A 26,310-nucleotide genomic window follows, 5' to 3' on the forward strand; every position below is an offset into this window, starting at 1 on the left:
AGAACCAAAGACACGCAACCCATCACCGAACACCCAGAATCTCCAACTGGCAGAAGCGACTCGAAAAGAACATTGAAGGGATACGATGTAACATTGGCTGAAAAAGTCAAACTTCTCCCGCAACAGAGACCATTGAAACGCCTAGAGAAACAATTTCCACCAGGACTCCAAAGATTAAGGTTTCACTCGACGCATGGAAGGTACAACACCTGCCTTCCGGAGTACCCTGGATACGTTAGATACAAAACATCACAGGCGCAACATAACCGAAACGTGTAATACTCCAACAAGGAGAAACTCATCTATTGGGGATTGAACAACATGGTCCAGAACCAAAAGGGAAACGATACCTAGAACGAAAGAGACCTCACGAGATACTATTCGGCAATTTGGGCGATGCCAATGCAACACAAAGAGCAACAGACCGCTATGGGCACACAGAAGATGAGCTTTGAGAAGATCGTCTTAAAAGAAGTAACAGCTGTGATTGAAAAAACACACAACTGGAAAGCACCTGGAGTGCTTCCATTTTTTTTTTTTTTAATTTTTTGTAACGAACTTCCGTATAATACCTTAGGTGAAAGCTTATATTTCGATTTTCAATTTTATACTTTTGCAGAAAACAACTCATTTTATAAACTTTCAATGGAAAAGCTCATCCTTAAAAATGTGCCGTTTCTAGAAATTTACCGATTTCTAGATTTGGCCTTTTGAATCCACAATATATTCCGCTCATCGCAGAGCCTAATTATGATCATAGTAATAACTTTTTGTATAAAGTTATGTAAATTTAATGCAAGGCACGAACGAAAAATGGTTAAGAACTAAGTCGAATCAATTATTTTATTTGCTTTACATATACCTGTATAAATTGTTAAAATCATCGTTTGGAACGAGCAACAAATTATTATCTTTCAAGACGCAAACTATGCAACAAATTTTAATAAATCCTTTAAGCTGTACAATTTCTACATCAGATTCATATTGAGAACTGCTACTTGGCCCGTTTCAGCTCCGACTAAAAATAAAATTGGTCCACATTCAAAATCAACTTATATGTCTACAAATATGTTCACAGAAATGCAGTATTGTCATGGTGTTTCGTATTCCATCTTCGACAGCTTGGTTGTTTTCAATTTTAGACAGTTATTAATTCCGTTTGATTGTTCCTGGTAATCAGCTGCAAAAGACTTCCATTTGACGGTCTGTCCTGATTTTGACCCCATTTGAAAAATAGCCTGTAATGGAAATAAACAGTTCCTAGATACGAACAGAGAGGCACCCTGCTCAAATTATTTACAGAGTGCAGTTGTGAAGAAAACTGCTACATATTGTCGAATATAAATCTTTCAATTTTCTTGAACATGTAATTACCAAGCGAAAGTGTTAAACATTGGTAATGAACACAAAATATTATTATTGGGTAGTGCAACGTGAATTTAACAGAAAAAAATCTGTGACAATGTCTCAAGCTACGATACATAAAAAAAAAGATTGTTGGACTTCAGGTAGAAAAAATTAGACTCCTTCATCTGAGAACATCAAACTCCATCATTAGAATATACTTCAAAAGAGATCGTTTTTCTGAAAATTTGATTTTATTCTCACCCTGCTACAAATTCTAGTGGCGTCCACGTTGACGTATCAGCATCTGGCATCCACTTCCTGTTCATAGGAGTATCTAGTGTGACAGGTAAAATTGTGGCAACGAGAGAATCCTTAGGAAGACCGCTCCCTTCATTAGCCAATGATTTTGTCAATTGGTGAACAGCAGCCTTGGCCATTCCATACCCAATCATACCTAAGAAGTGTAGTAATGAAAAAATGTTCTTGTCACAGACGCGTGGAATGTATGAATTTATACAATAACGATTTTGAAGATGCATTTGAAATTGAAGAAGGTGAACAATTCCATGGTACGAAAAAAAAAAAAAACAACTTGGAAAACACTTTTTCATCAAAAAGTATCAGTTTGCCGGTAAAACATTGAAAATCGATTCATTTCCAGTAGAACCGGAAGTTAAAATTAAACGAGACACAGCAATTTTCCTGTCCATCATTTGACTGTAAAACCCTATGAGTTTTAGATTTTTTGATCAAGTCGGACCGACATCCAGACCGACATTTCTATGAAAACCTATTTTTCGGATTCTAGAGTCCCAAAAACGCAAAGATTCGTTGAAATTAGAAAAAGTGATTTTCCACAGAAACAAATACTTTTCTTACATAAAAGTAATGGAAAGGAATTCAACAGAATTATATTTGACTGACAATGTAACAGCACAATTATCATCGCTATTATAAGGCCCAAATCATTGTATCATTTCTGAAACATTAAAAGCTTATTATCCAGCCGATTTCACTCGATTACTGCCACGTTTTTTCTCAAATGGATTCTTCAAGATTGCCCAAAATACATTCTTAGATACAATAATATACGTTTTTACAAAATAATTATTCAATAATAATAATGCATTATGATTTCACTGATTGCGAGCATGGAACTGAATTGACTGGGATGCTAAATAAAATTTATCTCCAATGATATGTAAACAATCATATTAAGGACTACGTCAGATAAAATGAATTGCAATTAAATACTTTCGTCACTTGAAGAATGTTACAATGATTCATCTGAGTATAGTTGCCACTAATTAGACTGTTTCTGTTGAAGTCATGACCTAGTTTTTCTTATGAAAATATGTTTCATCAACAATAATCATCATGTTTTGATCATGTGTTCGTCAAAATTTTTGTTCTGATAGGTTCCTACGACGCTGTATATAAGTATGATGTTTGGTACGTGCTTGAATATTTGTTTTCACATTAAAAACCTGAAAGACTTTGGACAGATCAATCGTATTCTACCCGTTGATTTGTCTATCTTTCAACTTAAGGTCCTATCCTATCGATGTACAAAAGTGGATGTAGTATTGGAAAAAATCTATTTAGTTTTAAGAAGGGATTTATCTAAATCACGAACCAGGTGTTCCCTCAAGCGCAGGCTTGGCACCAGTCAGCGTTAGGAAACCTCCCTGTTTCAAATGGTGAGCAGCAATACTAGAGGCAATTACCGAACTCCAGACGCTTTGCTTCCACATCAAATCACTATTTTTTACATAATCTTTGCTTGCTGCATTACCACCGGCCCAGCCACCTGCCACGCAAATAACACCGTCCAGCTTCTCTCCTTTCAGAAGTTCTTTAATTTGCGACAAGATCTGATTTTCCTGCAATTAAATGTTCAAAGATGAGTATGCTGTTCTGCCTGAATAAAAAGTGAAAAATAGAGAAAAGTTTGTTTAAAGAATTTCCATCTGTGTTATTTATGCCAATGAATACGAGTGAAAGAACCTCTCTACTACCTAATAAAGTGATTATAAGCAAATTCAAATAACAGAAACAAGCGATAAGATATCAAGGATTTTTGAGACAAGGTTTTATCATTAGAACGTTCAAAACATTCAAACTCTGATATTTTTCACCTGGATTTAATGTTTTTTAGCTTATTTTATACACCATATAAATGTGCAGAGATCGTTTGACAAAATATTTACAAATTGTTATCCCGAATACTGTACAATACATACTTGTCAACGATTATTGCAGTTTCACGTTATGACTGTACTATAATACTATAATATAAGATTTCTTGCACGCTGTTTAGACAATATATGAGGGTTTAGTCGGCAAGGAAAATGAGCCCAAAAACATTAGAACTGAATCACAAAATTTCATTCCAAATAGTAAAAAATAATTCCATGTCGGTTTGAATACCTGTTCCTCCCATGTTGCGTTAGATGGGACGATAACGTTGGCATCTGCGAGGTCATTCTCTCTCATGTCAATGGACCCAACCCACTAAAACAAAAATACAAAACAATTGTAGAACTATTAAGATATCCCAATTTCAACATATGTTGCGCTAGTTGCACAATTAATTAATTAAATTCATTGACCATTAAGTTTTTTCATCCGACAATTACATCGAATCGGATAACCTTTGGCTCTGCTTTTATCATAGCATGTCAACGTTTCTAACGTGCTCGTATGACGTGTGGGCTGTTGGATAGCTGATTAAACATTTGCCAAATATCAATTCCACCGTTTTGAAACGTTAGTTTTCGATATTGGATGATCACAACTAGCTAAGCATTTAGGAAAATTAGGTTTAGCAGTATCTGCACAGCTGCAGCCACTACGAGAAAATATTCTTCATACTAAATATTAGTTGAAGATTCTCTGAAAAAATGTCTCTGCAAGTTGTTCAGATTCTTATATTTAATTTGATTTTGTCAGAACTAGTTATAAAGACAGAAATTCAAAGGAATACAAGGTCATTCCAAAAAACTCTAGAACTTTTTAAAACAGCTCAGACATTGCCAGAATAATACAAGCTCTTCCAAAAGTAATACAAATTTTGTTCTCGATTACACTGTCTGAAGAAATGATCTAGTTCTGAAATCCTTCTGAAAAAAATTTGGATAAATTTCGAAGAATTTTTATTTACCATGGCAGTGTTAAAAATATATTGAAAATTTAAAATAAAATCGGCGGACAATGAGCCATCTCTGAGTTTTATGCACTAGTAAAAATCTTTTTGTCCGAAATATTGACTTATGAAAATACCGTTCTTTCTGGAATGTCGATTTGTTTTACTTTTTCTCACCCTTTTTCGCTGTTTAATTTTAAAAAAAGTATGTTAGGCAAAGTTAGAGCTTTCTGTTTCGCAACTATGGAATTGCTTTGTAGAAAATGCAGTTGCCGAATTATTATGTTTTACTAATTCATTAGAGCCGCCACAAATGTGTTTACCGTATTTACTTAATTGGAAATTACCCGATGTTTTCAAGTTTTACCAGTTCACGATTAATTAGTTGGGTTGAATTTTCTCCACACAATGTCTGACGTTGCAAATAAGAATTTTATTTCATACCCAGCATTTTGATAGTCTACCGAATATAAAATGGCAAAATACTCTTTTGCAACTCCCGTTATTTCTATTACGTAACAACTTCTCGCCAAGCCGTTTACCCATGCCCAGAACTGAATGCAACATCATATTCAACAAGTTTTTTTCAGCATTAAACGGTAAAATAAACTGCCTCATTTTTTCTTATAGATTTAAAATCTAATCCGAAAATTGATAAAAGCGGTAGTTTAAGAAGAGAGTCTAGTTTAAGATGTTATTATTCTCAAATAATTTTTTGATGCTACAAGCACCATTTTTTGGATCCTATAAAATTTCTATTAAACCTGCCACAAAGAAAAGCATTATGGAAAAAACGAGACGTTACAAAAAAAACTTAGATTGTCCATAGAAGGCAGAGTAAAAATCTGAAATATTACTCTAACGTAATTGGCTAACGCCTCAAAAATTTTGCCATGTACAATTTGCGTAAAAATTATTTTTAAATGAAGGCAGATTTAGTTCAAAAGAATTTGTCTCCACACAATAGTATTCTGATAAGTTGGTTTTCACCATGAAATCGTATGGATAAAGCCATTTTTACTTTTCATCACCTACGGTGATATAAGTAAATCTAGAAATCTACTGAATAACAAGATCCGAAACTTTTTACAATTTCAAATTCGAACGATGCACAAGAAAAATGTCCATGTCCCAAATTTTTTTGAACGTATACTTCCATAGAAAAAAATTCATTAAACTTGAAAGGCTTCGACACAGTTCACGAAAAATGAAGGAATCATTTCATAAAAAAAGAGAGGATTAACAGCAAAAGATTCTGACCATACTTGATGGTACGTCCAGTAATTAAATTGGTTTGTATATAACAATTAATAAAATATTTTACAGCTTGTTCCTTACTGCATGCCTAGCAATTACACCTAGGTAGTTGAATTTATTAGTAATGCTGGAGATTGTAGCCACCTAGGATCAACTTGTGTCTTTTACGTGAAAGGTTCCATTGGTTTCCAGCCTTGGCCTTGATATAGTTTCCCTCTCACTTATGCAACATTGATCAGTATAAATCTAACGATTGAAAGTGGACAGAATTGCGCATTGAAATAAAAATAATATAATCGTATACATGAGCGTATACATCATAATAATAATAATCAAGTTGGAGGGCATTTTTCTTTCGCAATAAATAATACAAATGCTATATGTATACAGACAATAGGTCCAAGCACAAATGTTATAACACAGATTATATGCCGAACAATTATTTCAGTAAATGAATACGGGTTTGTTTTTTTCAACTTCTCACTCCTGTTCTGCGAAAAAAAAGAAGTACATCAAAGAAAATAAGGAAAGTTATTATAATCACCCCGAAAGCTAAAAGTTAATTTTATACTCCCGTCGTTTGAAGGCCTAGAAAATCATTCTGATCATATTCCAATGGGCGCTTGGGTGTATGTGTGTACATTTTTTATCCTATGATGTCTGGAGAACGAATGAACAGATTCGGATGATTTTGATCTCATTTGTCAGGGTTTTTTTAACTCGGAACTACAATATGGATTATGAAAATGATCGGGCCAGTATTTTTCGAGTTATTTGTAAAACGTAAGAAATAAAAATTACAATGGACTTTGATGATTTTGGTCTTAATCAACGCAGCTTCTCCTGATTAAGAACTGAATTAGCTTTGGATTTTATCGGTAATACAGTTTTTGAAATATTAGAATAGCAAAGTAAATAAAATATAAATTTCATTAGTCAATGTTTTATACTTTCGAAAGCAGTCCCAGCAGAAAATGCTTACTTACGTAATATTTATTTGTAATTGAACAAATTCATTCATGAAGACGGAATATCATTAAATTTAACTAATATAATTTTTGGGAATTCTTGATTTTAGTATTTGACTTTATTACATAACAGGTATTGCAAAAATTGTAAGGTGCTCGAGGTTTTTTTTTAAATCGTTATTTCACAACATTGATATTATCGGAAATTCAGTAAATCCTAATGAAAGAATTATCGAATACGAATTTGACGTCAACGTAAAATCTGATTTACTTTCCATATAAAATTTATATCCATGACACGGGCATTAATTATAATATCGATCCACGTGATAGGTAGTAATTGTGTGTCACGTGTGTATTTTTTTAAACTCACAACTTGTTATATATATCGAATTGATAAATGTTACTGAAGTTATTAAATGTTCTAAGTCCATTAATAAATTTCCACGTAATCCCATTTTCCCATAATGTTTAACTGAGGTAACTTTTAAATTGCAATATCCCTATTAATTTTCGAAAAATTCCCAAAAAAAAAATAAGTTTAATACGGTGTATTTTATAATAATTTATCAAAGATCGAACAAAATGTTCCAATTTAGAAGATTTCCAATAATAAGTATTTAATATAAATATAATTTTCAGTTGGAATTCGAACGATGGAAAGTTTCATCCACTGATAGCTATCTGGTACTACATTCTGGAAAAACCCAACAGATTTTGAAATATAACTGTTACTGCATGATGATATAGAGGCAGCCAAGTGGTATTTACTCGAGCTAAAAGAGGATAAACCTCGGGATAAACCTGAATGAAACTTGTGGCTAATATACACATACGCACATACGCAACACAATCTCGATTAGAAAAGGACAGAGAATATGAAATTGCGGTTTAAGAAAAGAGCGGATAGAATATAACGTCACCGTCTGTATCATGTGTGTAAAGTGACGAAATATTTTTTTCCTGTTTTCCGATAGCGCGGGTTGCCTCCCACAAAAAAATTCCTGAATTATTTCCGAATTTTATATATTTACAAAATAACAATTTTTCGAAGCAATGAGACGTTTCTGAAAAAATTACCCGGATATTTTTGTAAATTGTTTCTACGGCGGCGGACGTTCCCGCAAATAAAAGAAAGTCCGTTGGGTTACGATTTCCTTGAAATCCTACGATTTCGAAATCACAGATCGCAGTATCTTGCATAGCTTCAGGGTTTGAAAAACTTGAAAAACATTCAGTGTCATGAACAGGCGGACTAATGATGTCTTGTTTACCGTTCGGATACTCGGAAAAATAATTTACCATTAATCGTCCAGGTGCCGAGACCACTAGCCAAATCGAATAAAAAGGCGAAAAAATGAATTTCAACAGTTAATAAATCATTTTCCAAATAAACAATTCAAACAATGAAACGACAGCTGTTATAATCGTTCATACTACAATACGATCAGCGAAGATTTATCCGGGCAAAAACGTTGGAATAACAAACCACGCAACAGGCATATTCCCTCAAGTGAAAATAAGTATAATGTCGAACCGTATGAACGTCGATTTATCAAATAAAACGTTCAACTCACCCAGTTTTTTGATTTGAATTGAGTGACGCAAGTAGAGCCGAGGGCTCCTTTGCCCCCGTACACAAGCACGCGACCGAGAACGGCGGCTGCCATTGTTCAATAATGAATAAACATCAATAACTGAATATAACGATGAAAATCCAGGGTAATATAGGTACGGATGCGTGGAGAGAAACGCGCGCAGTTGAGCGCATGAGGTATGAGGATAGTGTAGGAAGGGTATAGGCGCTCGTAACAGCTCGTAACAAGTGGATGTGTCTCGCTATTGGAAAGAGAAAGAAAATGTAAGACCACTATCCATCTCTCTCCAACGACGCATGCGCAGTACTATACCGTCGCAGTCATCCACTTATATCACTTATATCCAGTTCGACGCATACCTACAGGTTAGCTAGTGAACTGCGCATGCGCGAGTGGAAAGAGAAAAGCAGTGTTCTTAAATTCTCTCTCTTTCTACAAGCCGGACACTTTCAGAGCCGCCTTTCCTACTCTATAGGGATACCTCTATGGTTGAGCGAGCGGCGCCGAGGATAGCCGAGCGTGATTCGTGAGCTTTCGCCGGCGATCGGAAGGCCTCGAGTATTCTCGGCTCGACTCGGTACTTCCGAGCCCGCAACGCACTCTGGGAGTGTAAATCTAGTGTGACGTCACAGTAGCCTAGTTGGGTTAGGTTTTACGCTGGAATTTGTAACGAAAAATTTTTTGTTTAAACGATTATTGTTTTTTACGCTGCACCTGTCGACTTGATCGCCGTGCGGACTGGTTCAGCGTCTGTCAAATATTCGTCGTCTGGTATAAAGTGCTCGCGCGCGGCTCGTGCTACGCGGCGTATATGAAATTATTAAATAGAAAATGAGTCGACATGAAGGTACGTGTATTTCAACTTCTTTCGTGGGGTGATCGCGGGCTGGCTGACTGCGCAACGTCGAGCAAACCAATTTCCAAAATCCTAATACCGGGCACCGGATTATCCCCCTGAAAGAGCCAATTCTTTCCCCAAATACGTCCTGGCGCTTCCTCCAGGTCTGCCGTTCCCGATTAATCATGATAAAACATATTTCGTACAGCCAAGGCATCGGGATATCCCCGAGGAGCGATATAATGTCACCATACAGATGGCACCACCTCACCAGAATCTATTAGAATTTTTGCAAATTTTCTTTTGAATTCGATTTTATTTAAATACCAGATTAAGCGACGATTGCGTAACCTAAGATAACAAGGATTTCCATTTTTCAACCACACCTGACCTCCGATTTTCGGACATTTAAATCCCCATCTTTGATGACGGCCGACGATTTTTTACAGAGAGCAACTGTCAATTGGAAAAGCTAATTTTTACACGAGCCTTGAAATCATTTTTCCCTTCCTTTCCCTCTTATTCGTGATTTAACACATGTCATATAACGTATCGTCATCTTGCCATATTTTTCATTTTTTGTAACATAAATAACATCCTACCGGACTTTAATACGCCTGGACTTGCAATATCATGCACGATTCTTCATCGGAGAAGCAACAACTCTTCATTTTCTTAAAATATTTTCACACCTTCCACAAATTGCGTTGCTAAATAATAATTTCATCCAATATATTCCCTTTCAAATAATAAAATATTTACTTGATTCATACAGTCAATTTCCTTTCTCTTTTCTCTAACACTTTTGCTCTTTGCCATTGTTTCGCAGTAGCTATTTTACAAAAATAAACATAACTGGGGATATTCTTTTGGCTCAAATCCAGCTTACAAGTTGCGTCTTAGTTCACTGTACAAAAGTACGTGTATTAAACTGTTTGTCAACAAGTTGATGAGAGATGAAAGACTTCCCGCTTAGCAGAAACCTAGAACACAGTTAATTTTCTATCAGTGATAAGAGTAATTCTCTTATTTTCTTATCACTTTTTCCATTCTCGTTTCTTTTTCATTCAAAAATGTTACTAAAATTGTAACACGATGAATTGTTTCTTTGTTCAGTTGGTACAACTAACTTTGAACAATAATCAAGACATTTAACAAGAATTGCATATTTTGCATTCTTTATCTGATTAAACATTTTCAACGCAGATTTGATGAAAAATTCATGTAAACATTTCACCTCTTGGTTTTAAACAACATGCAAACACATCAAGAACAGTTTTTATAAACATTAATTATTAGCTCGTTTGCCACATGCATTCCTAATTTAAATGATAAATTAAGACAACAGTTAGACTTTCCATTACCTTCTGTGCTCCAATTTATTAATGGTTGTAAATTTTTTCATTAGACCGTTAGTTTCAAACATAAAAATAATTTACTTTTGTCCTATGCCACTACTGTATCACAAGTGTCGTGTTTGATTAGCCAATTACTTTTTTCGTTTAAATGTGTAAGTTAATTTGTCTACACATATTTTTGTACGTGTATCATATAAATAGACAAGTTGACACGGTAATCTCGACCCAGAAACTAAACGTACAGGTTGCTGTCTATTTAAAGCTACTCAGTAACCTGGATCACTCTAAAATTTTACATATTTATTGAGTGTTATAGAAATTCTGAATCTGAATTACCTAAATTTCTGATCGAACATAGTATTTAACCATAATCACTGAGTCATCGAATCTCCGTATTAAAAGCAAGTAAAATTTCCAGTAAAACCTGATGGATCGAAACTTGAAGTCCGTTCAAAAAACTCGCGAATATCTTGAGACCTGTAAATTTAAAACACAAAAATTTGACTTTTGTATAAATCGCAAAGATAAACATTTGCCATTCAAGACTGAAAAATCAATCTGTTTTTAATATAAGAAATGATATATTTGCATAATCATTTCTTATTTCTATATGATATGCATAGAATACATATTATTATATACTCGGTGTATTGATCAAAGTTTCAAAAGTGCTATAAGATATTAATTAATTAATTAATTCTTTTAAATGATAAGTATTTTGTATTAAACTCGTTTCTTACTTTTCTTGGTGTCTTCAGGGGTAAGTTGCGATTCCTGCCTCAAGGGAAATTTTCGTGGACGCAGGTATAAATGCCTGGTATGCTACGACTATGACTTGTGCGCAAACTGCTATGAGGCAGGTGCTAACACAACACGGCATCTCGTCGATCATCCTATGCAGTGCATCCTGACAAGATCCGACTTTGGTAAAGCTAAATATCTTGCATGTATCGTTAAGGTAGTCGAAAAAATAGAAGAATTCCTCCAACTGAATATTTAAAAAAAAATTCTTGTTTCTGTGAAGAATTTTTTTTCTATGTTGTCTGCAGACTTCTTTAGGCTAAAGCTATACGTACAAGAAATAAGCACACAAAATTGTATCTCGCGCTCACGCAAGGTGACGCTAAGTAGCTGATTATTGATAATGTGATATTGTCCTTTCAACTAGCATACAGTGATCCATGCTCAGTGTTCAGAAGCGAGTAGCACTAATATTCTGATTTCCCGAGTTTTCTCAACTGTGAATAAAAAAGACGTACCTAAAATTTTTATTAATTGAACTTAATCGCGAATCTTATCTACAACTAATACTGATTTAAGAATGTAGATCAGTAGAATTCTAAATCCAGCTCACGCAGTTTAAAAAATTGATCGAAAAATTGAAGAAAATGTATATGAAACTCTGTATTCATTCCACAGATTTGTAAATAATTTGGATCCTGATTGTGTTTGCTGATCAACTGACGTAGATGTAATTTGCAATTAAATTATTCGGTACAGTTTATGGATAAGAATATTTTTCTTAATCCTTGGCTAAAGGTTTTTACTATTCTTAACTTCACACCTAGTTCAATAATTAATATTGTATTATTGAATTGAAATAATTCTGTAATACGAACTGTGAAGTTTCATAATTAAAATGTGAAACATAGATATGGAAGAGGTTTCACTTTAATTATGTAATATGCATCATGTACAGAGGATTTGTAATGCTAGAATAATCCAAAGACAAAATTTCTTCTATGGAAAACCCGCAAAAATTTTCCCAACAATGCGAGGCCATCTGTCTCAAATTAATTGTAATAATTAAAATCAGAATCTATTGTAACAAACTGTGTCATTAAGAGATTTACTTAAAACTTTTCAATCTAAAAATAATTAGGTTGAAGTTAGTAATGTTAACGTAACAAATTATTTTTAAAAACATTGCTATTTTGCAAATTTAGAACTACTTTGAACGACTTAAGTTCACAAAATATGATCACATTTTATTACATTAGACTTTACCAAATTTCAAACAATTCTGAAGTTGCAAAATAACTGGTTTCCTAAAAAAAAGCTTTATTTCCTTTCCTCGAGAACTCACCGGATTAATCAAGTTATCAATATCTCATTTCAAATATAGAACTCTATTACGGTGGAGAAGGAGTGAGCATTGAGCAGCCGCAATCTCTGACGTGTCCTTACTGCACCAGGATGGGATTTACAGAAGCTACGCTACAAGAACATGTTGCAGCAGATCATCCAGATACGTCGTTTGAAGTGGTAAGTACATCAATGTACTCCATGCAGTAGCCTCTTCGTTTGATGTACATCAACTTACGTGTTTTATTTTTCTTCACTTTTTCTTATTCAACAATTTTCGACAGGTATGCCCAGTGTGCGCGTCTTTGCCTGGGGGAGACCCGAATCATGTAACTGATGATTTTGCGGGACATTTGACCCTTGAACATCGAAGCGGTCCAAGAGATTTAATATCCTTCCTTGATGAACCAGCTTCTAGTCGCCACAATGTTCGACGAATGCCACACCCGTCACGAGGTGTCGGAGCTCCCAGAGCCCGGAGGTATGATAAACTAGTAAAAGGATCACACCAACAGTTGGTGATTGGTTAACCTCCAGGTCTTTATTCTCATTTATTGCTAGGACAAAAAAGTTCTCTTGATCGTATCGGTGAACGTCTGCCAAAATGTATGTTTAAAATTTCCTATGACAATGCGAAATTCTTGGATTAGTTATATAAAAGCAGTAGGTGCTCAATGTATTAGGAAAACCTCTGCACTACTTCATTACACCAAATTTTGTGTTCCTTCCATCAGTAGAAGTGAAGATTATTTGACAGAGTAATATTATACTCAAATCAGGGAATTCTTTGATTACGGAGGATTTTCTGAATAGAAAAAAAGTACCCTGTCATGTTAGTTTAGGACAAAATATTGGTATACTGAAATTGTCTGTAGAATAATTTGACAAAAACGTTAATTTTTTAGAAATGCAGTAAAATACATGTAATCTAGAATTTATCTAGTTATTTTCTAGGATTTTGTCATTTGCTCCAAGTGTGAAATAGATTCTGTTATTTATTATCAATGTACAAAATTGTATATTGATAGAAGTAATTAGAGCATTCTTCTTTTAAAGCAAGATTGATACCAAAGAAAAGTTATGAATGTGATAACATTTTTTTATGGAATTTTAAAAAGCTGTACGAAATCGAAAATTTGAAATATAACAATTTGAGTTGTGGAATAAATAGCAATAATTGTCACATATAAATTTCGTTGTAGAAACAAAACTAATTGAAAATTCTTTCTATCACATTACATGGCAAGGAAATTAGTACAGTCACTGTATTTTAGCAGATTCTGTGCAAGAGATCGACCCAGAAAAAATTCCTTTTTTTAGCAAAGAAAGTCGCTATATTTGCAAACTGCTTGTTTTTTCATAAACCTTTCTCTTTGCACAGTGTCTACTGTAGCCACATTTAATAAATCGCATCAGTACATGCCACCTTTCACACATCTCATAAAAGTTTCATTGTTAAAGACGTTTTTCCACTTCGTTCTATGGTTATTGATATAAAAATGATCCGTTTTATGACATAAAATCTGACGATCATTTCATATAATTCATCCGAAAGTCGAGCTCATCATCTCATCTTAGATAATGGTCATTGGAATGACATTGGACCTGCAGGTCCAACATGCATTTCAGTTCATCAGGAGCGCTGAGTCCCAACAGTCGAGAGGGTATCGATCCAATCACAGAACTGCTGTCTCAACTGTCAGGTGTACGAAGGACTGGAGCTGGCACTGGTCAAGGATCGTCTGCACCTTCCCAACTACAACAGCTGCAAATGCAATTGCAGCTTGAACGTCAGCAAGTCAGGGTACGTTGTAAAGACTTGCTTAGAACACGATGATATTATTTCTCAGAATTTCTTCCTCTTATTCGTCTTTCTTTTGCTTTTTCGTTGTTATCATGCAGCAAATCGATAAATGTCGAATTATGAAAGATTGTCATCAATATGTACTTCTTTGGTATGACTCCAAGTCTGTCTTAATTTATATCGTACTTGGTACGAACGAACAAGTTCGTGCACAGTATGCATTTTCACATGTGTAGATTTATATATACATGTACGTATGTATCTGTATTGTGTATGCTTATGCGAACCAGGTTGCACGGCAACAACTAGAGAGACTGCCAAGGAGACAGCCGCAAGTTATTGGCACAGTTAGCGGGGGTGTGGCCAGTAGTGGACACTCAGCTACGATGGCCAGCGTGGTCACCAACAGCTCAGCCAGCAACAACAACGCTGCTGTCAACGCAAACAACGCGGCTAATCCATCCAACCCATCGTCACTAAACTCTCAGAACTCCATGTTTCTGTTACCCAGGTAAGTTTTGTCTGAAATGCATCGCACTGTGAACTTAATTTCAATAACATTGCCTAATAAACTGAAGGTGGAACATTATATGACGATCGAGATGAAGAAAGGGTTCTTAAGAGGCATGCATTGTGGCACCAATTGCCATTGCCGATTCTATATTGTGCTTTTAATATTTTATTTGCATTCTTATCTAGGTCAAACCAGTATATTATTATCAAGTCGCAAAGGTGGTTACTATTAACCCTGGTACTGCAAAACAAAAAATCCATGATGTGAATTAGTCTTGTTTCGGCTAATTGCGGAAGGCCATTATTCCGCATCATTTTCATAAATTGCTCCTTTCACAGGATAACGATAGAAACTGAAACTTTGGAAAACCTAGAAATATTACAATAATTTTTATAGTCACAAAAATCAGGGAATATCAGGTAATGTCTAAAATCGATTCATATTAACAATGGTATTAGCTCAGTCAGGTGTAATTTAATATTTTAGTAAAATCTAATTTTTAAATCATATAAGAGATTAAAACAAGTCAATGGTAATAGTTAAATCACTGAAATCGTGAAACACTGAATTTCTTCGATAATTTTCACGATTCACTTAGAACTGAAAAACGAATTGCAATACGAATTACTTTGATCTAACTTTTAAAGAAAAAAAAATTATACCCAAGATCGACAATGATAACCTTCCACTATTGAATAAAACAATATGAAGTTTCCCAATTATGGAATTACTCTAATGTGTTATAGAATGTTGACATCCATTGGCATGATTTTCATGAGATTTATTCATTTACAATATCACTTGTCTTAAAAACAACAGTTTAAAAAAACGGGATGAGATAACTTCGTATCTGTAGTGGGAAAACTAGCAATGGGTCAATTACAAATTAAAAAATATAAATACAATGCACAATTAAAATAAAATCGTATACAAATTGCATTAATATTTTGTAACCAAGATGCGATAATAAAACGATTGCATCATAGTACTCTTAGTAATCTCAATTTCTTGCAATAATATTGTTACTTACGTTGAGTAAGTGTTTCTGGTGTCTTCAGGCGGATATAAAACCTATTGTGGTCATTTACAAAGTCTACTAAAAACTGAATTACATTCCAAAAACAGTGAGAACTCCGTTACGGGTTAATTGTCTAATTTGTAAACCCTAAAACCTGAGGACTTTTTATTCACTCACGTCTGCTTGTTTTGTATATCGCTATTCCATTTTTTATTGATGTATCCTGAAAAAAAACATGAGATTCTTGTTGTGATATTCTAAAATTGCCAAAACTTTTTATAGGGTTTAAACACACTTTTCCAGCTCTGAGTATAGAATTTGAAAGTATAGAGATTTGTTGGAATTGTACACAAAAAAAAATGTGCTATAAATAGGAAGGTAAAAAAACAGTAAATGAAAATATGCTATCTTGAAACTGAACAAAGATCCTCTAGACAGTCTATATATATATGTAAACCAAAAAGCGCATGTCATCTGTAGGCAGGTCACTGCCAAACGAATTTGCAAACACTTTATTTCGCCAGAACGTGTAAAAAAAACAAATCCATCTCAATGATCACATTCTATAATCTTCAACCAAAGCTGAAAAATCTGTTATCCATAAGATAACTGAATAATTTGAAAACCCTCACTTTTCAAGTGATCTTTGCGTTACAATGGCATCAAAAATTTCAACAGATATTGAAGGTTATACAAAAGTATTAATATATCCTCCTCCTCGGTTGCGCAGGTGCATGACGAACACGCTGTCTGACTACCAACTGCAGATTATTGAACGAGAGAGTGCAAACAGGAGTTTGTTCACGCGGGAGATTGTCGTAAGCACATTGTCTCAGGCCCTGCCTGAACTGATTCAACAATCGGCCGTCCAGACTCCTGGATCAACAGCAACAACAACACCGGAAACTCCAAGCGGTGCAGTGGCGCTAGTTCCAGCAAAGAAGAATAACTCTAACCAAGAAGTGAAAAGGGATCAAACAACCACGAACAAATATGTTGTCCAACAAAATCCGCAGCAGCAGCAACAGCAACAATCGCATCAAACTCTACAGACAGGAGCGGCTGCCACAGGAAGCCAGTCCCAAGCCGCAACTATGGTCGGCCCTATAAACCAAGGACTTCCTCCTAATCCCAATGCAGTCTCTACTCAGAATACACCCATAGTCCAGACTTTAATGCACAGCGTATTGCCGCAGCCATTGGTGAGCTTTGTTACTTTATTTGTCGATGAAAGAACATAAAGATAGTTGGCCTTACGTGACTTACTGTGCTTTGCTAAGGGGGCCCAAGGTTTTGGGCAGAATTTTAGTTTGCTGTAGTTGAGGACTTGCTCGCATTCGAATGCAATAAGTTTCGACGAATGTAGGAAAATGAAACTATTCCCTGGTAGACTCAAAGCTACAAACATGTTCATTGATTTTATTTGAACAGAGCGTCAAGAGTTAGGTGTCATAGTTTCGAATGAGTTCTTTCTACTTTTTTTTTCCAAGATATCGAAACTAATTTCAAACTATCTGCAAAGATGAAAAATAAAAAGAAAATGTTAACGTACTTCGCAGAAACCGTTATTTTAATTAGTGAATTAGATAACTCTTCAATCAATTTACAATTACTTATACTGCTATGCGTTAAATCTCTTCCAAATTTGAACTCCAACAAAAAATATGTTCAAGTGCAAAGTTGGATCGTGCATCTTTGCTCCTACTTGAAAAAGTCCTAATTGTGCATAGAATGACAGATAGATTTGTGAAACAAGTCACTTTTGTTATTAATTATAAAAAATATGTCTCTTTACCACTCTTGCTGTCACAAAGACAATTAGTCTTCTGAATTCAAACTTTAGAATGACATTCCTGAACGTATACCTTCGGATTTTTTTTAATGTTAATGCAGTTGGAAGAAAATTTAAATAAAAAAAACGACCACACCGCATGTGTATGACTGTATTGAAATTGGCGAAATATTGCTAGCCTTGATCATAAGATGATTGAAAAAAAGACATAATGTTTCAGCCCAAAAAAAAAAAAAAAAAAACAACAACACGAGAAACTGCATCCTAATAATGCTAATATAATTTTTCGGAAAATCCTCGTGAAGAATTAAGTCTATATAACACCAATTTAGTAACCCATCTAAAATATCAAACGTTCGGAAAGCCAAGCCCACGCTATCGACTGTAATTCATCTCTGTGTCAAACAGGCGCAAGTTTTAGTTTCTTTTGTTTTTTCTTTTTTAATGTGAGAATGTTTATTATACGTGAGGCATTCACAACGAGGTAACAAATAGGATTTGAATTCCATGTTTTAAATCTACTCCCAAATTAGTTATGTGAAAACACTTGTTGAGAAATAAGCCCATAATTTTTTAACAAAAATCTTACTAATCCTGTCTTGAATCTAAATTTATTTGCTATTCCAGATGTGCCCATTTACAAATCAGAAAATTCCAGTAAGATGTAACAAAATATTTGAGCCGTAGCAGAAGATGAAGATTTCATAACACCAGAAGTTACATTCTAAAATGAATTTTTTTTACAAAGTTAACAAAATCTATCTTCCCACAGTGATGAAATTTTTTTTTCTTTCAACTTATTAAAGCATTATGAGAAGGTAGATTACGTATGTCATATTCTAATGTAACTTCTGTTGTTATAAAAACTCCATCTGTACATTGACTCAAAAATTTTGTTACATTTTACTAGATGTTTTTGAATTTTTTCCAATTTTAGAAATTAGCGCTTTTGAATTAGCAAATTCAATAAGATAACAGGTGGGATTAGTTTTAAAAAATTTTGTAAAGTTAGAGGTTTGTTTTCAACAAATTTCGTGAACTGAATAGAGCTATACCAATGCAATTAATGATTACCTGATTTTTGTAATTGAAAATTTTTGATACTCCAATAAAGAGAATTAGTTAATCTGCTTAGTGCATGATCTGAGAATAACTCATTACACGTGTCTGCAGCTGAACAGACATTGAACATAAGATTCTGTACTCAAAATTACGTTTCTCAATTTCCCTAAATACCTGAATTTTTCAGCACTCTTTCGACATTAATTATTCGGTTTTCTAATATTTGTCGTCACTTTAGTTAGTTTTTATGAGCAAATATACGGCTATAAGCCCTGCAATTTAGAATTTCATTGACGACAATTTATGATAATACCAGTATAAAAATTTTTTAAAAGATCGCTTGCCTCTTTGCTGTCTTCGAAACATATTACATAATATTCATTGATCAAATCCTACGCATCATACCAACTTTATTCATTTTTTTTATATACGTCATTCCACTGACATGCCGAATCTTATACCGCAATAAATTTGCGAAAATATTTATGTGTTACATTTCGTATGTGTCAAAATTCAGTCACCTAGCTGTAGAACGCTCCATTTCTAAAGTCCAAATCCTGAATTGAATTGTGAATTTCATACTGTGTGTGATAATTTTTACGAACAAACGAACAGTATGTCATACTTTTCAAGCATTACCTGTGCGTTAAATAAATCATTATAAATGAAATACCTATTATGTACCATAACTCCTATCGACATACCACACAGTTGTGTCTTATATTTTCTGTTTCCTAGGCTGCGGTGTATCAAAAGAATCTGGTTTTAGACAAAATTTTGTGTGCTATATTTCTTGTGCGCTGAAATTAAAAGTGCTAATGCTCAGTGGGCCATTGTGCTATATAACAAAACATTATGCCGGTGTACCATTCAGTAGAACAATTTTTTCACATCTTGTTTATATCACATTTTCTTCAATGCCGCTACCACATCGTTTTTCTTATTAATTTTAATTAACCTAGATTAATATTCTTGCGCTAACATAAAAAAACATTTAAAAATGTACTTTTTTGTTTGAGATGGAAAAAAGAAAATAGTTTAAACATGAGGGCATAGTTGCTTCTCCAAATAAGCGGATTTGCTTTGAGTTTCTATCATGTAGGAAGTAGTCATAAAGGTATTTAGTTGAAAATAAGTATCTATATCCTGTGTTAAAATATGAAAATGGATTGTGTTGAATGATAATTCAATAATAATTTTTTTTTTTTACCCCAAATAGTAAACCTCTTCTAAACAAGTCGAGAATTTACACGGAGTTAAAAAAAATTTAATTGTGAGCATATTACTTTTTCCTCTGGCAAAAATTATTATCACAATTGCTCACAGTTCCACAGTTTTTTAAGAAAATCTACGAAAAATTCTAATAATTTCCAGAAATATCTTAATCTTTATGCAGCAAATTGAATTGGTCAAATTTATGGTAAACATTGGAAAAGTTTTGAGATACTCAATTCGAAAAAAAAAGTTCGGCAAGCATCTGGAATTGTTCCTAAAAATTTATTCGATGTTTACATTGAATTCGACTTAGTCAAAAATAGTCAGCACTTCAAAACTCTTGGAGTTTTCCAGATTTTCAATATAGTATATTTAAGCACTTTGTATTTGTAAATTTTACTGATTTGAATAAATAATAATAATATTTCTTTCACACTTTAGGTACTGCAACAGCCTCTGTCGCCAGCGCCGGTAAGGAACACTGGAACTGGCACGATTAGGGAGCCGGTTGCTGCTCCAGCGCCGGCCTATATGCGGGGTGGCGTAGGTCCTGTAAGTGTAACAGGCCCGTCACGCAGAAAACCTGTAAGAGCTGTCGATGGGAGGAACCAATCCACCGAGCCGCCGCCACCCCACTAACCCCACCCTATTGCTGAAAAAAATTACCCCTATAGGCCCTCTAGCACTAGTCCTAGCACTGTTTAGAACACCTCATCATTATTGTTATTATTATTATAATATATATTGATAATTATTTGAAATACCCCCAACCCCCCACTCTCTCTTCTCTTCTTCTCTGTACCTCAGCGCGATTTCTTTTTCTGTAGAACTTTTTCTGCCTCATTTATTCCAGACGACAACTTAAACCACCTTGGTGAAAAGTAGTCTGCCGACAGATGGCGAGAGTTGAAAATTTACTACTACTACTACTACTACTTCTACTACTACTACTACTACTACTACTACTACTACTACTACTACTACTACTACTACTACTATTGCTACTATTATTATTATTATTATTATTAATTATTATTAATTATTATTATTGTGTTTGAATATCGTGATATTTGAAACAGTCTATGCATATTTTGATTGAAGAATATTTAATAAATATACATATACTCTTGTGCTTTTCCGCTGATTGAAGGACTGCTAATTCGATAACATACACACACATACGAACTTGCTACATGTAGACTGTGATACGGTGAAATTGCATTTCGCAAAAAAAAAAAAAAAAAAAGACTCGAGACATACGTATATTTCTGGGGGTGGTTAAATAATAGTAAATGTAAAATAAAAAGAATAAACTGTCACGCGTTGGGTGAAATAATATTTTTTGCCATGTTAATAATTAAAGCGGCTGACTACCTCTTGCATTAAAAAAGGCTTTAACAAGGAAAATGAATCAAATAAAATAATAATTGATAATAATTAGGTTATATAATTTGAAAGAATCGTATCGGGGTCATTTTTGATTATGATACACTACTGCTATTAGTATTACGACTACTACTACCACTACTACTACTACTACTACTACTACTACTACTACTCCTCCTCCTACTACTACTACTACTACTACGACTACTGAGTAAAGTACTGCTTTTGAAACTCGCTGCTGGTGCCGCTTCTGTGAATTTAGACTACATACTGTAAAAAAAATATTGTTCTGTTTGTTAACTGTTGTCATTTGCCAAATCCTTATTGTTCGATTGAGTTTGATTCTTTATCTGTCACATGACTAGTTTATCTTATTTTTTGGGGGGTAGTTGAACATTTTTTTAAATTAAACTAAAAATCCGTGAATTGAATGTAAAAAAAACAACAAAAAAAAAAAAACGTTAAAACCAAAAATGTTTTAATATGCGTGAATGAGAGAAAATTTTATCAAACGAGAGGTGAAGAAATAAATTCGAAATAATGAAACAAAAAGTGCACGTTGCAAAATATATTACCTGGTATGTGATTCTTGTTTAATAAGGACGGCAAAAAAAGGAAAAAATACTACTCGTTTGCAGTAATTATTACTATACTAATTATTATTAATATTATTATTATTCGTTGAGTACGTTTTATACCCATGTGCTAACTCCTGGACATGCTGAAGTTCCCTGGTAAATGCATATTGAATTATACCATACGCTGTAGTTTAACATATAAAATATAACGTGAGATACGTTTGTAAAATCAATTGATGTCTCATCAATTAATTAATTAACAATATAAAGAACACTTGAGTAATTAACGTGGTGAGTAAGTATTATCATTGGGTTAATTGGACTTTAGAAAGAAAAAAAAAATTCTTGATGCTTTTGATATGTACAAAACGAGAGAAAATTCATTAAACAAAAATCAAGATGCGGAAATGAGAAAAAAAACGAAAAGTAGGTATATGAATACTAATTTCAACCTGACTATATCTACATATAGTCAAGAGCATTAAGATATTCTTTGTTCTATCAGTGTGCATAGTGTACAATAGTACTCGCTCCGATGTGATTCTGATTTATCAAAAACAAAACAAAACAAAACAAAAAAAAAACAAAAAAAAAACGAAATTTGTAAAATAACTTAAGTTATAAATAATAAATGATAAATATAAAGTTTTAAAAATACCTAGAATTTAGAACATGGTGTCAAACTTACTCAATTTCAAATATCCCTAATTATTCCTAGAGATTATTGCAGTAGGCATCAATTGAAGATAAATCATTGGTGGATAAATCAATCTTAATTTATTATTCCTTGGCATTCAAAGAAATAGCTGTTTTGAATTGAATTATTTCTTTACTAATGATCATTTTGCATATTTACATCATACTACCATCAATATTCCCTTCTTTCATTGGCGCCAACTGAGAATGAGAATGAGAAACGTTTTCTGATGATGGCCGGCCGCGACCCGAGCCAAAACGTCAAATAGCATTACGTGGCTGTTTTATACCCAAGAACTCCATCCACTCATTATCTAATTACGGCGATGAAATCGTTCAATGTTACATTAATATTTAGCTATGCGATCCACTCTCTTCTATTTTCAACCTCATTATCGCATTATTTTTCCTCACGTTTTAAATCACTTGTTGTACAGTACAATTTAATTTTTATCTAAAACTTGTTACTCGATTCTTTTGATTTACGATTTTGATTTGATAAACCCTACAAGTAATCGACACGCACTTTTAAAAATTAGAATAAACGAAAAATGATAACTGAACTAAATTTTTCACATCAAGTATTGTAAAAATGAACGGAACCCAACTGGACACGTATTCGATAACATCCCCTCTACATTATACTACATTTCTACAAAATTGAATTCTCTGTAATGCACGTTAATCATGTGTATTGTAAACGAATAAAGCTGATCGGTATACTTGAATTCTATGGTCTGTCTTAAGAAATTAATTAATTAATTATCCAGGAATACACTTGTTATATTTTTAACCTGCATAGAAAAAACCAGAAATTTTTTGTAATACAATAATCCACCGTATCATATTGTGTTACAAATGTGGAAAGTGGGCGGTTTTCGATGAATGTAAAGTTAACAGCGTGAGCCTCAAAACTGTCCATCCTCACGTATAACACGCTATTATATTCAACTACTGTGAAGGAAAGTTTTGATTTGAGAAGCAACGAACGTGTCACTGGTAATACGTAAAATTGGGGTTAAACAAAACTTACGCTCACTGACACAGCGCGTAAAAATGAATTATTCGTAAGTGCTCATGCGCCAAAGAAACCCGCAGTGTGTAAAATCGAGCACTTTAATCGTGCGCATGCGCCGGCGTCGCTTTACGGTGCTCTTCGGAAATAAGGCGTTTCACGCTCAAGCCGCAGGCGTTGGGAAAACGCATTTTTACTACATCGACGAACAAAATGAAAACAAAATCGTGATAGATGAATTTCGAATTCATATCAATGATTTTTCACATCGAATGTTCGAGTAATTATGCGATTATGCCATAAGCGCGCGCCCTTAAATACATAACACAACATATATTACACAAAATATAATGATATCGATGGTTTTTTTTTGTTTTGTATTTTGATATGCGTAATCCGAATCTAAAGAGTTATCTTCTCTGCAAATGACCCCCTTTCTCTGTTATAAATAGTTTAATCGTTTATGCTGCTGCAGCAGCCCAACTATGACTGGTGTCGAAAAAGTTCAAACTCAACAATTTTTATCTTTCGATTTTTGATAAAAATTATTTCATACACTTGTCTTATCTCTAATCACCAATATAGTTACTCATATAAATGATTGTAAAATATTTAATGCAGGCAGTATGGTCGACAAAGTGAAGAACTGAAAGTATATAGAGATACAAATAACGATGTCAAATATTTCGTCAACTATTGAAGATAAAAAAAAACGTATAAAACCAGGTTCATGAAAAAATTGAAAGTTGAACATTTCTTGTCTTAAACTTTTTTCGGCAGCACTTATATGTTAGCTGCTTCAAGGGCATGAACGATGTAATTGTTCCCAATAAAGAAGCGAGGCATTTTCGTAACAAATGTGTTCTAAATATAGTTTTCTCGTATCAAAAAACTTTCTATAAAACGGAAATTTATCGATTGAACCTCATTCCGTGTCTCAAGTGTATTTATAGCGTATGGAAAATTTTATATCGTCGTTTTAGAACTGGAGGTTCCATATATCCAAAAGGTTCTCGTGAAACAAATTCGAGTGTCCGAACCAAATTTTCAAGGTACGCCAATTTTTATGTGAATAGAATTATTTTTCAAAAACACAATTTTCTTACCTAATAGTAGGACATATCATAATATTTTATACAATATTTTCGCCAAGTTTTAAGCCAATTGGATTAAAAGTCTAAGAAAGAGAGCGTTTGGAAATTTTTCTCATTATGCTCGACCGGCCGGAAGCGTCACAAGTATATCGTTCTTTTCTCAAAACTATATTTTTCAAGTCGGCGGGCACGATTTCGCAGGAACTCAAGCGTCGATTTTATTGAAATTTGTGAAAATTTTTCTTCTTCTAGATAGGATTAAATAGTACTAGGGCGAAGGTTTTTTTTTCCTTCAATCACAATTTATTTTACAAGGTAATACATGGTGCAGATTTGATTGAAAATTGTACTTATTTGCGCATAACTCTGTCAAAAATTCAAATTTCAATTTTTCTTTGAATCCTTCGTCCAAGTACGAGCTATTAACCGACTAACAGAAAATATATGTTTATTTGATTTCAGATAAAGCTAGCATGAGTTATCGTGCATGAGCCATCGCGAAAATACTACGTCTTCGAAAATCAGTTTCAAAAATTTTATGAAATATCGTTCAAATATTGTTTTTTCATACGTCTGAAGTTTAAATCAAACAATTTTTTTATTATATATTTTTTTTAACCTGAAGAAAATATGCTTTTTTTAACCGTCGAAACCCATGTAAAACCCTTAAGGGGATATCCTGGTCTGACTTTCGGGCATTTTTTCGGGGATGATATGAAAAAAAAATTAAATTTTCATCGTTCATTTCTTCACAGAATTTTTCTTCACAGAAGTTTAAAAAACTTGCTGTTAAATTATGGTGAAAAAAAAAAATTAAAATTAAAAAAGTTATAAGCCTCTAAATATGGCCGTAACAAAAAACCGGCTGAGATGGTTGACACGATTCCAGTGCTCTTTCTTGATTAGTAAAATTGTCGCAATAGCCCGTAGCAAAGAGACATAAAAAATTACGAAAACTGCGACTGTTTGAAGGAAAAATTAATTGTTTCCTATTTTTTTCGATGTTTCAACATTTTTTTTTAAACAGTTGTGATAATAATTTTGAAATTTCTGTTGACTTTTAGCGAGCTAAACCGACAACGTATAAAACACTGCATAGTCAACGAATGTCCATCGATTAATAAGTTGCCTTTTCCTTGCCTGTAGAATGGTTCCGAGATGTCGTTCAACACGACTAATCGTCAACGTTTACCTGACACCTCGTTGCATTTGAAAGAAGCATCTTGGAATAATCCAAAAGGAAATTATTTTATTATTATATTGTTACTATTGTTATTTATGTAATTACAAAATGCAAAATAGTGAGAAACAAGATTGCTAATTGAAAGAACAGTAATACTACAAGCCTCTGTTCAATTGTGTAAAGATACGATTTCGACGTTTGTCGTATATATCTCCAGATATCGAAGTCCACGTATTTTAAACCCAAAAAGTGCTTAACAGCCCCACACACTTCTGAACAAAATCACTCCAATGCATTAATTTGAAGTCGAAATAAAGAAATGGTACGGATTCTACGAATTTGCTATTGCGATTTTTC

The 26,310-nt window shown here is 33.8% G+C and overlaps 2 protein-coding genes across 3 annotated transcripts; one reads left to right on the plus strand and one right to left on the minus strand.

Annotated features, from left to right (window-relative positions):
• Positions 1-829: 829 nt before the first annotated feature.
• Positions 830-26,225, minus strand: LOC124407500 (dihydropteridine reductase). Of its 2 annotated transcripts, XM_046883688.1 has the most exons (7): positions 26,220-26,225; positions 9,639-9,642; positions 6,470-6,475; positions 3,778-3,861; positions 2,984-3,230; positions 1,609-1,801; positions 830-1,238 (listed from the first exon to the last, which is right to left on the minus strand). In XM_046883688.1, exons 4-7 carry the CDS (start codon positions 3,841-3,843, stop codon positions 1,139-1,141), a joined length of 606 nt encoding a protein of 201 aa, XP_046739644.1. In that variant the 5' UTR covers positions 3,844-3,861; positions 6,470-6,475; positions 9,639-9,642; positions 26,220-26,225; the 3' UTR covers positions 830-1,138. The 2 variants fall into 2 exon arrangements, with proteins under 2 accessions (XP_046739644.1, XP_046739643.1); XM_046883687.1 differs by lacking the exons at positions 6,470-6,475; positions 9,639-9,642; positions 26,220-26,225 and adding an exon at positions 8,295-8,497.
• LOC124407496 (E3 ubiquitin-protein ligase KCMF1-like) lies at positions 8,928-21,339 on the plus strand. The gene is made up of 8 exons (XM_046883681.1): positions 8,928-9,162; positions 11,270-11,437; positions 12,637-12,776; positions 12,881-13,077; positions 14,208-14,400; positions 14,691-14,911; positions 16,663-17,134; positions 20,443-21,339. The coding sequence occupies exons 1-8, from the start codon at positions 9,147-9,149 to the stop codon at positions 20,638-20,640; spliced, it is 1,605 nt and encodes a 534-aa protein (XP_046739637.1). The 5' UTR covers positions 8,928-9,146; the 3' UTR covers positions 20,641-21,339.
• Positions 26,226-26,310: the final 85 nt, after the last annotated feature.

Source organism: Diprion similis, chromosome 6 (assembly GCF_021155765.1).
Source record: "Diprion similis isolate iyDipSimi1 chromosome 6, iyDipSimi1.1, whole genome shotgun sequence".
In the NCBI taxonomy this organism is placed as follows: domain Eukaryota; kingdom Metazoa; phylum Arthropoda; class Insecta; order Hymenoptera; family Diprionidae; genus Diprion; species Diprion similis.